Source organism: Pristis pectinata, chromosome 7, assembly GCF_009764475.1.
Source record: "Pristis pectinata isolate sPriPec2 chromosome 7, sPriPec2.1.pri, whole genome shotgun sequence".
Classification (NCBI taxonomy): Eukaryota; Metazoa; Chordata; class Chondrichthyes; order Rhinopristiformes; family Pristidae; genus Pristis; species Pristis pectinata.
In genome coordinates, this window is record NC_067411.1 from 80,383,247 (window position 1) to 80,399,665 (window position 16,419).

Genomic DNA, 16,419 nt, shown 5'->3' on the forward strand with positions numbered 1-16,419 from the left:
GAAGACTTAGCTGAGGTTTATAAAATAAGGCATCTATTTGGAATAAGCAGAAAAGCTTACTTTCCCTTAAATAGGTTACAAACAGGGGGGCACAGATTTAAAGGATTAGAGGGGAGAGTGAGAAAAATGTTTTCCATCCTCTACCCCACCACCCCCAGAACCCAAAAGATTGAAGGGGTATAGAACTCACTACTGAAAGCATGATCAAGGCAGAAACCATAACTACATTGGATGTGTACTTGAAGAGCAGTGACCTGCAAGCTGCTAGGTGAGAGAGGCTGGGTGGCACTTGTTCGATGAGCAAAGACACACTGGGTCCATGGCCTCCTGTATCATAAACTTTCCACAACTCTATGGATTTACAATATCACTATTATCCATATGAAGAACGCTTAGTGCTACTGACTGCCTCTTTTTCCTTGGTGCATTTGTAAGAGTATTGATTGTATCCCTTGCAACCTTCCTTTCATTTTTTTTCTTTTTGCTATCTAATTTTGTCATCTTTTGCCGCTTGTGTCTATTAGTCACCAGGATTTCAACTAGGTTTGCCTTTTGTAAGCTTTGCCTTGTAGTTTTATGCTCTTAACCTTTAGAGGTATGCATTTGTCAACTTACTTCTGCAAACAGTGTCTCTTTAACCGATCTTATACCTTGTCAGATAAAAAAGCAAGCATTTTGCCTGCTGAGTCAATGGTCATTAGCACTAAAATCAAAAAGCCATAATGCTTGTTTTTATTTTGTACTTATGTCCAGTAGAAGTATCTGCCAACTTTACACACTGCTGATGCTCAATTTGGATTTTTATGCAACAGCTACTTAAACTAATAAAACTGTTTTATTTTCCATGAGGAACAACACACTACCAAGTTTCACTGCTATTGCAAAATTTAATTTGACAACAGGAAAAGTTAAACAACAAAATAATTGCTTATGTATGAAAGTTTACACAAACTTCCCAAATGAAAGGTGTGTCAGTTCTCAACTGTCACTAGCTTCCTTCATGCAGTGCATTATAAAATTTAGTGTCATAATCTGCTTACTTTGATTTCATACAGAACATTGTCAAGTTTTGTTCTTCAGCAATATTATATGCTTGTGGGTCTCACTTAAGTAAATTCCATGTTATCAGGATGCCTATTATTGAAAAAAAGGTTTGTGGTAGTGGTCACTTCTATTCAACAGTCTTCAGACTGATTGCACATCGTCCTGTTTGATGGTAGAAACCAGAAATCGTATGTTTTAATTACCATTCTTAAGTTTTGTACTGGCAATTAGAGCAAGTTTTTTTTGGGGAAAAACCAGATACAATTTTGTATCTATAGGGGATAAGTGGGGACAAGGTTAAGGCTTCAAAAAGACAAATCTTTTATGGAAGAACATGCCTTCAATGTGGACAAAATTAAGGAGAATTAAAATACTGAATGCAGTGAAGTGTTCTGTGGGGTTCATTGTTGGAAACTGTCAAGTAGATCTTACCTGGTTAGACTAGTTTTCCTTTTAGTTTCAAAGATCTCTGCATCCAGGTTCAGAGACTGTAACTGTTGATTAAGCAACTTGCCACTTTTCTTCGTCTTTTCTTCCACCCCTGCATTTTCTGGCTCCGAGCTACAGACAGATTTATAGTTAGATCAGTCCAACACAAAAGGAACATTCTACAAGAAAATAATAAAGACAATCTCGTTCCGAGCAGGTTACCATGGCAATTTTGTTATTGCATTGATGAATTTTAATAAGGTTCACTAAGCTGAGAGTTTACGGTTCACAACTATCCTGTTATATAATGGCATCCATTGATTTCCTGAACAGTGGTGTGCACTATTATAATAAGATGAGCCACAACATAGCTGCTTTATACTGCCCTCATTTTAATTTCAATCCGAGAGGGCAACATCTGTGAGCTAGCTTCTGGCATGTATCCCAATAAATCTTGCTCCTTCATTTCAGAAGCAGACTTACAAATTGGTTTTATATTGTATGAGACCCACACCAATAGTACAAGCTTTGATATGTGGGTCTTATGCAGCCAGCTGCAACCTGAATGTCTTCATCCAAAATTCAAACTGGCACATTTTCCAATAGTGTTTGCCAGTTAATGATCAAGAACAGGATCCCTTGGTGGCTTTCCTTTCCTTACACCAGATGTGTTGAAGACATTTGAGATACCCAACAGGTTTCTGGCTGAAATCAGCAGCAAACTCAGCAAAGGCCGACATACTAGTTCTAACTTATGTGCAATTATCTGCAGTTAATAGGTGTAAAAGGAGAAACTACAGATTTCTCCCCGACTCTCATCAGACAAGTTGCCTGTCAGGTTTCACACTTCGCATGGAAGTGATACAGTTAATTGGTTTGCAGCATTCTCTATATTCAGCAGAAAATAAATAAAAGCCATTTAAAAAAAATTGGGTCTGAAAACAGTTTTAAAATCACCCAAGTTACAACTCACCCCATCATAAGCAGTCTGACCATAACTTCAAACCATAATTCAGTTAATACTTAAACAGCAGAAAAATATAAAGATGAATAAAAGTACCATACAAAATGCTCCCTGATGTATTCATAAACTTATTGAATCATATATTGTAAAACTTCAATGATTTAGTAGGTAAATTGCACAACTAAATCAATACAGCAGACTTTAGTGATTTATACCCTGTTCTAACAACCAATTTATAAAATACATTCAACAGAACAAAAGAATCCCAAGGGTACGATTATCAAACAACATTTGGCACTGAACCAGGCAAGGAAATATTAAGGCAGGCAAGCGAAAGCTTGGTCAAGGAAATAGCTTTCTAGACTGAAATAAACGTTCAGTGGCAGAGAGGTTTGAAGAGGGAATTCCAGAGCTTGGGGATTTGGAAGCTGAAGGCAAAAAGCACCAAACTTACAATGCTCCAGAAGTCAAATTTGGAAAGCAAATAAAATTTTGCTTTCTTGTCTTGTACGTCTTGTCATTATCAACTATTTTGGACGATGTGGAATTTGTTGATTTGTGACAGCAGTACAGTGCAAGGACAAAAATAAAATCTATAAATTACAAAGTAAATAAATAGTGCAAAAAAAAGAAATAATGAGGTAGTGTTCGTGGACCATTCAGAAATCTGATGATGGACAAGTTGTTTGAGTTGTTGAGTGTAGGTCTTCAGGCTGCTGTACCTCCTTCCTGACGGTAGTAACGAGAAGAGGGCATGTCCCAGACAGTGAGGGTCCTTAACGATGGATGCCACCTTACTGAAGCACCACCTCTTGAAGACCTCCTTGATGGTGGGGAGGGTTGTGCCCGTGATGGAGCTGGCTGAGTCTACAACCCTCTGCAGCCTCTTGTAATCCTGTGCATTGGAGCTTCCATAGCAGGCGGTGATGCAACCAGTCAAAATGCTCTCCACTGTAGAGCTATAGAAATTTGCAAGTCTTGAGGAGATTTGGTGACATACCAAAATCTCCTCAAACTTCTAATGAAGTAGAGCCAATGGCGTGGCTTCTTCATGATTGCATCAATGTGTTGGGCTCAGGACAGATCCTTCGAGATGTTGAAACCCAGGAGCTTAAAGCTCCTAATGAGGACTGGTGCATGTTCTCCAGACTTCCCCTTCCTGATGTCCACAATCAGTTCCTTAGTCTTGCTGATGTTGCAGCCAATCTCTCACACCCCTGTACACCTCCTCTTGCCATCTGAGATTTTACAAACAGTGGTGTCATCTGCAAATTCAGAAATGGTGTCTGAGCTGTGCTTAGCCACACAGTCTTGAGTGTAGAGAGTAGAGCAGTGGGCTAAGCATACAACCTTGAAGTGCACCTATGTTGACTGTGAGCTAGGGGGAGATGTTCTTACCGATCAGCACTGACTGCAGACTCCCGATGAGGAAGTCGAGGATCCAGTTGCAGAGGGAGGTAGAGGCCCAGGTTTAGAAGCTTAGTGATTAATACTGAGGGGATGATGGTATTGAATGCCTTATTCCACATTAGCCTTGTACTAAATTATTTTTCCCATAAGCATTCTTCAGATACAAGATTGAGAAAATATGATGGTCTGTAACAAAGGGTGCCCCCCCCCCCCCATCCCCATTTCATATTTACTACTTTGGTACGGCTTTTTTCTACATGCTTCTCATATGTTCTTCCTCCAGCTTTCAAGTTCATGAAATGAGAATCCCTACCGAGTATCCCATAGAAAGAACTCCATAATGGAAGAGTGGGAAGAAAAATAAAATCCCAGTTATCAACATTCTAATGACACTGACAAGATCCATTTTTAGACTAAAATCAAAAAACTGCAGGTGCTGGAAAAATGAAACAAAAACAAAAAAAAATGCTGGAAGCATTCATTAGATCTGACAGCACCTGCGCAAAGAGAAAAGGTTAACATTTTAGGTCCATGACCTTTCATCAGAAGCAATTTAGTTTTCAGTAACAAAGGAGGTAGGGGAAGGATGAGTAGAACAAAGGTTTTATCTCTAATCTAAATGAGTAAATGCAGCAATTAAGATCAGATTATGCTTCTTTGTCTGTGTAATATGTTGTTAATAGCAAGGCTGTGGGACATGCCAGTAGGCTAGACAGTACTAATAGAAAAAGGAAAAACTGAACTAAAATAATGACAGGAAAAATGGCCAGTTCTGATACAGACAGACATTGCGTTAGCTAAAGTTGGAACATTCCACATCGAGTCCATAGGGCTGCAACAGAAGATGAGCTGTTGTTCCTCCAGCTTTCATTTGACCTCATTGTAACAGTGCAGAAGGCCACAGGCAAATAGGTCAGAGTGGGAATGGGATAAGAAATTAAAGTGGCAGGCAACTGGAAGCTCAGGGTCACTTTTGCTGATGGTACAGAGGTACTCTGCAAATCACCCAATCTGCATTTTGCTCCTCCAATGTAGAGGAGGCCACATTGTGAACATCGAATGCAGCAGAGTAGTGCTAAGAGCAACTGAATTACTAATTCATCTGGAAAGGGCGGTTCACTTTGCAGAGCACCTCCATTCAATCCGCAGGAGCAATCTTGAGTTTTTGGTTGCCCGCCGCAATGTTACAAGGAAACCCAACACCTCATCTTCATTCTGGGCATGTTGCAGCCTTCCAGACTTAATATCTAATCCTCTAATTTTAGGTAACTTGTGCTTTCTGTCTGTTCAGTTATTCCCCCCCACCCCCCAATTAATACATTCTGGCTTGCTGTACATGTCCCGCAGCCTTGCTATGAGCAACACATTACACAAAGCAGTACAATCTGATGCTTTTCCTTCAGCTATTTTAGCACATTTGGTCTCACTCTGTCAGAGATATTCCATTTGTTCTACCCATCCCTTCCCCGATTTCGCTGCTACTCAAAACTAACTTGCTTCTTCTTTTTCCCTGTTCTGATGCAGGGTCCTAGATCGGAAACTTTAATGGTTTCTCTTCACACAGATGCTGCCTGGTCCAGTTAGTGCCACCAGCATTTTCTCTTTTTGTTTAAGAATGATTTTATTCAGACATTTCAAATAAGCATTTTCAAATAAAAACAACCAAAATTTTACATCAAAAAAGTGAACCAGCACACCAACGTCCCCAGTACACAAGTATTTATTGATTTTTTCACTGCTTATGCTTTTAATTTTTCATACCAAAGTGCATGACCTTAAGTTTCTACCACCTCACAGTCCATTCATTCAACCAGTTTAAAATCCTTTGCAGACCTTTGGCATCCTCCTCATAATTTATTTTGCCACCTAGTTTTATTTCGACAATGAACTTGGAAACACTATACCCTTTTCTCATCCAAGTCATTAATATAGAATGAATAGCTCAGGGCTCAGTACTGTTCCCTGTGGCACCTCACGACCAGCAGCCTACCAAGTTGAAAATGACCCATTTGTTCCATCCTTTAATCAAATGTCTCTCCATGCTATTTTCTTTAGCACCATAAGCCCTTATTTTATAGAAAAACCTTTATGCAGTACCTTTATCAAGTTTCCTTTGAAAATCCAGGTATCCAGCTTTCCTTTCCTAGTGGCAGCCTCAAAAAGAACTCGTCAAACACTATTTTCCCCCTTAAAAGACCACATTGATTCACTAATTATGGATTCCAGCACTTTGCCAAAATAGATGTCAGACTAACAGGTCTATTGTTTGCTATTTTGTTTAAGGGGAGGAGAGAAAATACATAATGTTGTGAACTTCCAATCTGCTGGGACTGTTGCAGAATCTAGGGAATTTTAAAAGTTCATCACTAATTTCTGTTTTTATGGCGTCTCTTTTAGAACCCTGTAAACTAGGGTATCAGGTCCAATGGACTTGTTTAGTTATAATTTTCCTGCAATTTCACTAATATTCTCTCTTTACAGGTATTAATTACTTTTAAGTTCCTTACTGCTTTCCTTCTACCTTCTGTTTCTGCACCATAGGCATCTTCCACTAACTTGCTTCCTCGAGGACAGATATAAAGTGTATAATATCCCAGCTAATTCTTTCTTCTCCTAATAATGACCCTTTCATTGTCTTTAAAGTTCCCGGATGTTTATTACTCTATTCCTTATTACACAGTAAATTTAGCAAAAAATAATTTTTTAAAACAATTAAATTCTACAACCATCTCTTCCCTCTTCATTGTTTTTGTAGTATATTATTTTTAAAAGGTCAGTACTGTTTGCAAAAAGTCACCTCCACTGGAATTTTGCATGTAATTTATAAAAGTAGAATTCTAAAGTGATTCACGCCCAACTTGTGTGTACAGTAATTCTTATATGCCTAGAAGTATTTAGATACCAATATTGAATTTCCAAAAGTTTTTATTCTATTTCTGAAGTCAGAAAACCTCTGCTTCTAGTTGCTTTTTATGAATTCTATTTTACTTACACTTTATAAAGGTAAACCAGAATTCAAACTCCACATTCTCATTCTTTTATCTTCCCACAGTCTACAAGAATAACTTGCATTGATCTAACACTTCTCATGAACTGCAATCCCCTAAGAACTTCACAGAAACGAGCAAACACTTGCCATTGAGCCCTACAAACAGGATAAATTAGGGTTGATGATCAAAATTTAGTTTATAGGATTTATGTTAAAAAGTATGAATGGTGGGTGTGGGCAAAGTGTAAAGAAGGAATTCCACTGCTTAGGGCCTTGGGCAGCTGAAAACATGACTACCAAAAGATACGTTAATTACTTTTTAATCAATAGCCCAAAATTGCAGACAGATTGATTTGAGAATATTCCTGGAGATTACGAAGTCAGAGAAGAGAAAAGCTAACAAGGGATTTCAAAACAAAGGGTGAAGGCTTTAATAATGGGGTGATCTTAACCAGGCCTCAATGCACATCACACATATGGGGATGAGGAGTTAACAGCACTTTGTGCAAGTTTGGACAAAGGCAGTAGAATTTGAATGACTTCAGATTGAGAGGTTAAAATGGGCGAGACCAGCTGGAAGTTTCATGTGCGAGAGGTATCAGAGATACAGATGAGGATTTCAGCAGATGATCTGTTGCACGATCAGCAATTATTAGTTGTGAAACTTTTTTCTTCTCTCCCCCAAATTTCAACTCTCTGCACACAGGAGCATTTTCTATTTTACTCCCTAAAGGTTCGGCTCTTATTTAAGATAAAGCCTCTAGTCACGGTTCCCCAGGCTTGTCCCATCAATTTCTCTTTCTCCCATAAAATCTTTAATCAAATCACCCCCCCAACTTTTTACATTCCAGAAAAGACAACAGGTTTGTATAACATCTTCCTGTATTTTAATCCTTGGAATCCATCATCCTAGTGAATGTACAATGCATTCTCTCCAAGGGCATCCTTCACTTCAATGTGGAGTCCTAAACTGCTCAAAGCACAGCAAGTATCATCGAGGGACAGCTTTGATATGATATGATTTGACAGCTTAGCCATAACAAGATTTAGTACCTGCACCACCCCATCCCTAAAAATCCCAAACTTTTATTCCAGTCCTCCAGACAAAAGTCAACATCCAATAACCTTCGTGCCTCTCCACAACATTTGAAAAAAAGACAGACTTATAAATAGGCTGCCAAGTTACAAATGGTTGAAATGGGCAGTCTTGTGCAAACTTATTTTGGGTTATATTTGACATTTGGAAGCACGATGGTTCAGCTTGGCATCTCAAGAAGGTGGATGGAATCTGTGGCTAGGGTTTGCGATCAGAACTGATGACATTGGTATCCAGCTTCCCAATATTTTGTTGAAGAAAATTCAGAACTGGATCTCAAACAATTTGCAGACTATGCCTTAAATGAGGTTGTGGTGACATAAAGTATATTGTAAATGTGGAGACAGACACCCTGTGCTTGGATGATACATAGAGAAAACATGTAATGCAGAATGGGAAGGGACCAAGACTGGCTCCCTTGAGGACAAAGGGAACTGTGTGTCTGTGGGAACAGAGGCCTTTCCAGCTTTAACTATGAATGGTCACAGTGCTTGCTACAAGCTGATCTTAGTGTTCTAGAGCATGGGGGCAAAAAGGGTAAATTTTCCTCATAGCTAAATCAAGAAAAGACAAATCCTTGTGAACATCATGGTTGATAGTTAGGTCCTCTGAAGCTGAATGAAAGCACTGTTGACCAAGATTCATTGGATACCAGAGAGATTTTAAGGTCAGTAGCCAAAAAAAGAAAGAGGGAATAGGGAGACAAGCATTCACAAGTGCAACAGATGCAAACAAAACATTTTGCTAAACGAATATTGTTAATAAAATTAGTATTTCCATGATCAATACCAAGTCCAAAATTACATTTTAAAAATGATGTCAGTAACCCAAAAGAAAATTCCTATTGGAAAGACTTGCAAGAACTGAGCAGCCAAAGGTTTAAAGACCAAATCGGGATTATTTTACCCAACACTTTAAAATGCCATTTGTTCTTGCCAATAAGCATTTTAGCAAATACAAAATTAACCACAGAATTTCTTGATACTGCCTTCATTTTTACATATGACCCTACGTTATCCAGCAGAATATTCTGTCAGTGAGAGAGAAAAGGACTGATTAAAAATTACATTCACATTTAGCAGGAAGGAACTTCAGAATATATCGCAAATCTCTTAAACCCTTGGCTACATAGACTCAAATGCCTAGCAGATGAACCATGATCTGCTTCCAACTGAAGAAAACAGTTTAAAACATTTAATTCAATTAGTTTGCTACTCGTGAAAACAAACCAAAGCACTGGATGCAGCAAAGACTTTAGGTCTCCAAAAACTTCCCGGCTAGGGTTTTTCCAGAAGCAGCAACATTTCTGACCAACTGTTCCAATCACACCAAAATCTACTCAGGAATGTGAAAACTTCCCCAAATGTGTGCTGTCTACAAATAGCAGAAAGAATCTGAGTTGGCCACTTACTACTGCATCATTCTGGACTCCTTCCTTAGAAAACTGATGGAAAGTATCAAATGTGTTCAAGTACCACATACAAATAATTGTCTGAAGATCAGCTGAGATTCCAAGTGGATGACCTGGCATTTGACCTCATTACAAACTGGGTTCAAAAAAAATTGAAGAATACAGGTAAGAACAACTGTCTTGCTATCAAGGCAATATTTCCACAATTGGATTTCCACAATTTCCACATGGATAGGAAAGATTTAGAGGGACATGGGCCAAACACGGGCAAATGGGACTAGCTCAGGTGGGCAGCTTGGTCGGCATGGACAAGTTGGGCTAAAGAGCTTGTTTCAGTACTGTATACTTTAATTGTGGCAACAGAGATCCTATGCCAAACAAGGGGAAAAGTTCTCCACTGACTGGAGTCACACTCAGCACAAAGAATGATTGTCCTGGCTAGTGAAAGTTAAGTCATCCAAGTCACAGGACATTGCAGCAGGAGCTCATCAGGACATTCCTACACCCAAATTCATCTGCTTCAATGATCTCAAAAAGGTCACAAGTGGTGCTGTTTGCTGCCAATTCCACAGGGTTCACTTCTGTTTACCTCTGAATCAGATAACAAAGCAGTTCACCTCCACACACGGCAAGATCAGGACAACATTCAGGCTATTAACAAGTGGCACGTTAATATGTGCACTAAACAAACCCAAGCAATGACCAGTAAGTTAAAGTCACTACCCCTCACCACAGAATACATTACTATCACAAGAGTCCCTTTAAATATTTATGTTGGCTGAGCAGGGACACTGCAGAAACTGAAGTGGACCAGAAGATTACTATGGGCTTTGGGCCTTCTGTGGCGAGTAATTCATCTTCTGTCTTCCCAAATGCTTTCCACTATCTACAAAAGCACAAGTCAAGAGCATTATGGAATACTCTCCTCTTGCCTGGATGATTTCAGCTCCAATAACAATGAACTTGTCAACACCAATAACAAAAACAACCTATTTAATTAGCACCTGATCCACCATCCTGAATATTCATTCCCTCCAACACAGGCAGAATATGCACCATCTTCAAATTAAACTTCAGTAACTTGTTAAAGCTTTATCTGCAGCACTTCCCAATATTTGTTACATCTACCACCTAGAATGAGAAAAGTGGCAGGTGATCTCCACCACAAAAATTCCCGATGGTTTAAGAGGCTGATTCATCACCAACTTCTCAATAGAGATGGGCTTGAAATGCTGCCCTTGCTGGTGATGTGCACATCCTATTAGAGATTAAAAACAAAGAACTACTTTTAATAAATTTACTGTTCAATTGAGAGGCAGCAAAATCAAAATGATGCAAGATTAAAGGAGTTAAATAAATGCAACATTTTGACTTACTGGCAAACACAAATAGGAGGACAACCCAGTATATCCTTTCTCATTTGTTAATTTCTTCCCTGAGAAAGTATAAATGGACTAGCTTCCTGAACCATAGGAGTTTTTGTGGTGAAAATATCCTCCAGAAGGAACCATTTTTTTTTATTTCCAATTCATTACCCTAAATGGAGACGCGAGAGACTGCAGATGCTGGAAATCTGGAGCAACACACAAAATGCTGGAGAAACTCAGCAGGTCAGGCAGCATCTACGGAAGGAAATGGATAGTCGATATTTCGGGTTGAGACCCCCTCATATGGACTAGTCTACGAGCAGAGTTGCTCTGGTACACTCATAGTTTCAAGCTGATTCTTGTTCTAGAGAACTTGCTTCTTCCTACCCAACTCTACTTTTTCTCTTCTCGTCCAGCCTCTTCCCACTTATATTTGTCCTGTCCAATGCTGCCTCTTCTCTGGAACCTAAAAACAAGTTTCTTAACTCTTTCTAGTTCTGAAGAAAGGTCATTAACCCAAAATATTAAAGATACTTTTCCCCCCTCCCCCCACCGTTACTGCCTGACCCGCTGAGCATTTCTAACATTTTCTGCTTTATGCATACCCTACATCTTTCATGAATGTTTAAAAACATAAAATGCAGTGGCATGATAACAAAGTTTGCATATGGCATACAAATTGTCCATGTGGTCAACAGGACGAAAGCTTTCAACTTCAAGAGGATAAAGTATGGCGAAGAAGAGAGAGGGGAGAAAGAAATCTTCAGAACAAGATTTGACTTTTTAAAAAACCTCCTTGCTGACTTAAGACATTTGCTGAGATAAAACACGTTTGAAGCCATAGTCCAATTCTGCAGGTTGAGGTGTACTTTAAGTTGCTTTTAGATTGGGTTAATTTACTATCTGGCATGGATTGGAATTAATATATATTAATCCAAAATTATCCAATAGAAAACAATCCAATATCAACCAAATTCTCTCTCAACATATTGATGGTGCACTTTTTAAAGCCCATTTTGAATTTATGCAGATTAGAATCATTGAACATTCCTGCTGCAAAAGGCAGCTATTCTGTCCTTCATGTCCATGCTAGTTGAAAAGAGCTAACCCAGCCTAATCCCAATTTGGTCAGAAAAGTAGCAAATGGAATTTAATCCAGGTAAATGCAAAATAATGCATCAAGGCAAGAGAATACAAAATAAATGGAAGGAGATTGAGGAGAACTTTGGAGTGCATGTTCACAAATCCTTAAAAGGCAGCAGGACAGAGAGACAATGTGGTTAAAAGGACATGTGAGATTTTTTAAATTAGTGATGACAGAACATAACAGAGAAATTACATTACAATTGTATGTTTGTTCGGCCACAGCTCGAATATTGTGTACAGTCCTGGTTGTCACATTACAGCAAAGATGTGATTCTATTGGAAAGGGTACAGAAAAGATTTTATGAGGATGTTGCCATGACTGGAAAACTTTACTCAAGAGGAAAGATTGGCTAGATGGAGTTATTTTCTTTGGAACGAGGGTTGAGGGGAGAGATAGGGAGGAGATGCGAACTAAAAATCTAAGAGGCCTAGATAAAGTAAGGGGGACCCTTTTCTCTTAACTGAAGGATTATAAATTTTAGGTAAATTGCAGGAATGATTACAGGGGGAGGTAAAAGACTTTCCAGCCCAGAATGTGGTAGGAGCCTGGAAATCTTGATCTGAAAGGATGGAAAAATCCAGTGCTGGAAGGTAAGATTAGACCGGGTTAGTTCTTTTCAACTAACATGGACATGAAGGGCAGAATAGCCTCCTTTCGCAGCAAGAATGTTCAATGATTCTAATCTGTAGCAATTCAAAATGGGCTTTAAAAATTGTACCATGTCGAGAAAGAATTTGTATTAGATAATTTTGGATCACTATTATATATTAATTCCAATCTGTGCCGGATAGTAAATTAACCCAATCTAAAAGCAACTCAAATTACACTTCAACCTGCAGAATTTGACTGTGGCTTCAAACGCGTTTCATCTCAGCAAGGAGGTTTTAAACAAAAACTCTTGTTCTGAAGATTTTTTTCTCCCCTCCCTCCTCTTCCCCCACCCCTTCCACCGAACACACACCCCTCGTGTCTGGTACATGGAGATCAGTTGACAAACTAGAATCAAAAAGCTTAAAAAGGTGAATGCGAGCGGCAGCTGACATCACTTGTTCCTATACAGACTTGCATTGCAATGTTCTGCCTCTATCACGCACCAGTGAAACAAAAGGGTGCAAATTAATCCTCAACCGCGTTCCTTTTACATCCCGGATACCGACAATTGTCAAAAAATAAACTGACAAATAAAATAACCGAAAGTTGTATTCAGCCAAATGACAACTTGATTTTGAAGAAGTGCTCCAAATAGCAAGAGTTTATATTCTATAATATTTAGAAGAGTTGTTTTGGGGGATGGGGGGGGGGGGGGTGGTGGTGGTTTAAGACGAAAAGAGAAGTCAAAACGTCCAGAAAACAACTGCTCGAGTTGCAAGGTTTCCCAGCTTTGCTGCAAGTGCATGAGGACGCCAACGGGGTTAGACAACTTTAGCAAATTACCTCATTTCAAATTTAAAAACCATAAAGTACGTCAAATAACTTTAACGCAACAGGCGCGAAACTCCATCGCTTCCTTTTAGAGTGCAAGGGTGGAACAGGAGAAGTGGGCTGCGTGTGCGCACAGAAGCAGCCCTCCAGCCCTCTCTGCCGGGCGGTGCACCGCAGCGGCGATGGGCGGCAGCGCCGGCGTCCGGGAGCGACTCCGGCTGAACTCGCTGACCGAAGGCCCGGCTCCACACACCGGAACAGGTCGGACCTGCCACACACACACACACACAAAGAAACTTGCGCTGCACATTTTCCGCTGTAAGCAAATGCAAGCAACGCGGTCCCACCCACCTCCCCACGTTCATTGAAGTTTCTCCGATCCGAGGACTTTTGGAAGCAGTCTGATGGAAGTTTTAAAATTTCGGCTTACTTCCGGCTACATATCATATCGCACTTGTAATTTGATACCAGCTGATCCGCAGCCCGGGGTTGCGAGAGGATGCGGGAAGTAGCAAGTTCTCGCCCCAATTAAACTCAACAACAAAATTCCAGGCAAAATGTTAAGTTGTGCAATCAGAGGGCACTGCATTTGTCACGTTGGGTAACTCAACTTCTTATCCCGGTTGCAGCACCCCAAGCGTGACCCTGGATACATTTATTCCCGGACTTTGATGACAGTTTGACCTCGCAGAAGTGTTCTGCACCGAACAAAGCCCTTTTGAAGTGTAAACATTGTTCACAAGTTCCATCGTATGGAAAATGGTAGCCAATTAGCACGCAAGCAGCTCCCACAAATTGCAAGTTTAAGGTAATGTCACCGATCCGAAAGACAAATACAGGCCAGGGCACGTGGGATAATTCTGCACTTTGGCATAGTGATGGGATCTTCCATGTTCATTCGAGGCCACAGAGGGGCCTTGGTTTAACATCTCATCTGGAAGCTAGCACTGGAACACTTCAGTATTGTGCCGTAATGTTGGAGGTGGGATCTGAACACACAACATTCCAACACAGCAAAAGAAACTTTTAATCACCAAGCAAAAAAAAACAAGAAAAATGTTTAGAATAATAAACATTTATATAATAATGAACAATGATGAATATTTAGAGTAAGAAAAGCAGAATTTTCTTTCCCACTCTACTGTTCAAGTCAACTACCTTTAAGAGAAATAAAGGACTGCAGATGCTGGAATCTAGATGAAAAGCACTATGATGTTGGAGGAACTCAGCAGGCCAGGCAGCATCCGTGGAGAAAAGCAGGCGGTCAACGTTTAAGGGTCCTGACCAGAAATGTTGACCGCCTGCTTTTCTTCACGGATGCTGTCTGGCCTGCTGAGTTCCTCCAGCATCATAGTGTTTCTCATTTACCTTTATTTAAGCAAGTTTATATATTTTAAGGCTCATGGGAGAGGAGGAAGGAAAGGGAAATTTTTTTTTAAATGGGCAATTTGACAATCTGGATTCCTCAAATGAATATTCTACACATCTGAAAAATAATAATTATTTTCTCTCATAGCTAGGCATTAAAAACGAGTATACATTCAAGTAGTACAAATGGCTTGTTGGGATTTTTAAGCAATTGTTGCATTCAATTCAAAAAGTGTTTTTTGTAAAAATAGGATAATGCCCTCTTCTCTGCTGCTACCTAACAGAGTCCCACAACACCAGGTTCAGGAGCAGCTCTTTCCTATAACCGTAGGGTTCTTGAACAGACCTGCACAACCCTAATCCTACCTCAGCAATGGAACACTACGGACCACCTCTTGCACTATCGCAGACTTGCTTCTAATCGTGTTTGTGCACAGTTTTCACTGTCTTGTAAAATTTATGTACAATCAACATTCTGTGTTGTCTGAATCTATGTGCCTGTGATGCTGCTGCTGCAAGTTTTACAGTACCTGTACCTCACCGTACTTGTGCATATGACAATAAACACTTGTATGTTTAAGCCCAGTTTCTCTGCAAAAGGATTGGCTTCCATTTGTGCACAACCAAAATCAGGACTAATTGTCTGGAATTACCAAATTCAAAACTCTTTCCAAGTATTCCCCCAGGTCACCTTTTACCCCAAAATTGATTTTACAAAATTATCTGGTCAGTTGCCTCATTGCCACTTGCTGTACATTAGCTTTCAAGGGCAAGCACTTGATTCATTGGCTGTCAAAAACTCTGGGTGGAGGATGTAAAATTCACCATATATATATGGGTCTAACTTCATGGGATTGGGCACATGTGATGGGAGCATTACTGCAAGGTGCACACTTAAACACCAACCCTTAAATGGTCCTTGAGAAGGGCTGCAGCCAGTCTTCTTGAACTGCTGTTTCTTGTATGGTGAAGATGCTCCCCATTGCTGCTAGTTAGAGAGTACCCACTGAATATGAAGGTTTCAGGGAACTTTCTAGGTGGTGATATTCTAATCTGCCTGCTTCCCATGTCATGGGAATTTACAACACAGGAAACTATTCAGCCCATCATAATCATGCAGGGCAAAAGTGAGCTTAGTTTTTCTCCTCCACTTCACAGCTCTTGGTCCAGAGCCCTGCAGGTTATGATTATTGAGTACTCATCCAGTCACCCAAGTCCGAGGTGGCAGAGGTTGTGGATTTGGAGGCTAGGTGTATTGCTGTAGAGCATTTTGTAAATGGCACACATTGTAACGGGGTGGAGACAGTAAATGTGTGTAATTGTGCCTGGACCCATCCAGGCAAGTGGAGAGTATTTCAATCCTTGAAGTGCTCCATAAGTAGTCAAATGACAGGCAAGGATTCACACCCCACAAAATAACCAGCCACATCTCTGTTCATAGAGTATCTGTGGAGCTGGTCCTGTTTAGCTTCTGGTATTTGGTTATGCCCAGGTCCTTGGAAATGAAGATTCAGCAATGGCATGGAACGCTAAAGGCAGATGGTTAGACACTGCCCTGTTGGCGACTGTTATCATTGATATTTGTGCCATTGCCAATTATTAGCCAGCCCCCGAATATTGTTGTATGCAGGCATGGACTGCTTCCTTATCTGAAAATTTGTGAATAGAACTGAACACTGTACAATCAGCAATAATCGCTAGCTTTGATAGCTGACAAAGGGAAGGTGAATGATAAAGCAGCTGAAAATGGTCACACTTAAGACAATACTCAG

At 40.0% G+C, this 16,419-nt stretch overlaps 1 protein-coding gene across 5 annotated transcripts in view; it reads right to left on the bottom strand.

Moving 5' to 3' along the window:
• Window positions 1–16,419, bottom strand: part of LOC127572723 (GRAM domain-containing protein 2B) — an 81,237-nt gene that overhangs the window by 26,494 nt on the left and 38,324 nt on the right. For 2 of the 5 annotated variants that reach the window (XM_052020266.1, XM_052020267.1), the window contains exon 2: window positions 1,477–1,605. In XM_052020266.1, coding sequence (XP_051876226.1) covers window positions 1,477–1,605 — 129 coding nt within the window. Of the gene's footprint in view, window positions 1–1,476; window positions 1,606–13,291; window positions 13,569–13,630; window positions 13,966–16,419 lie in introns of those variants that run through there. The other 3 variants (XM_052020268.1, XM_052020269.1, XM_052020271.1) reach the window with 3 other exon arrangements.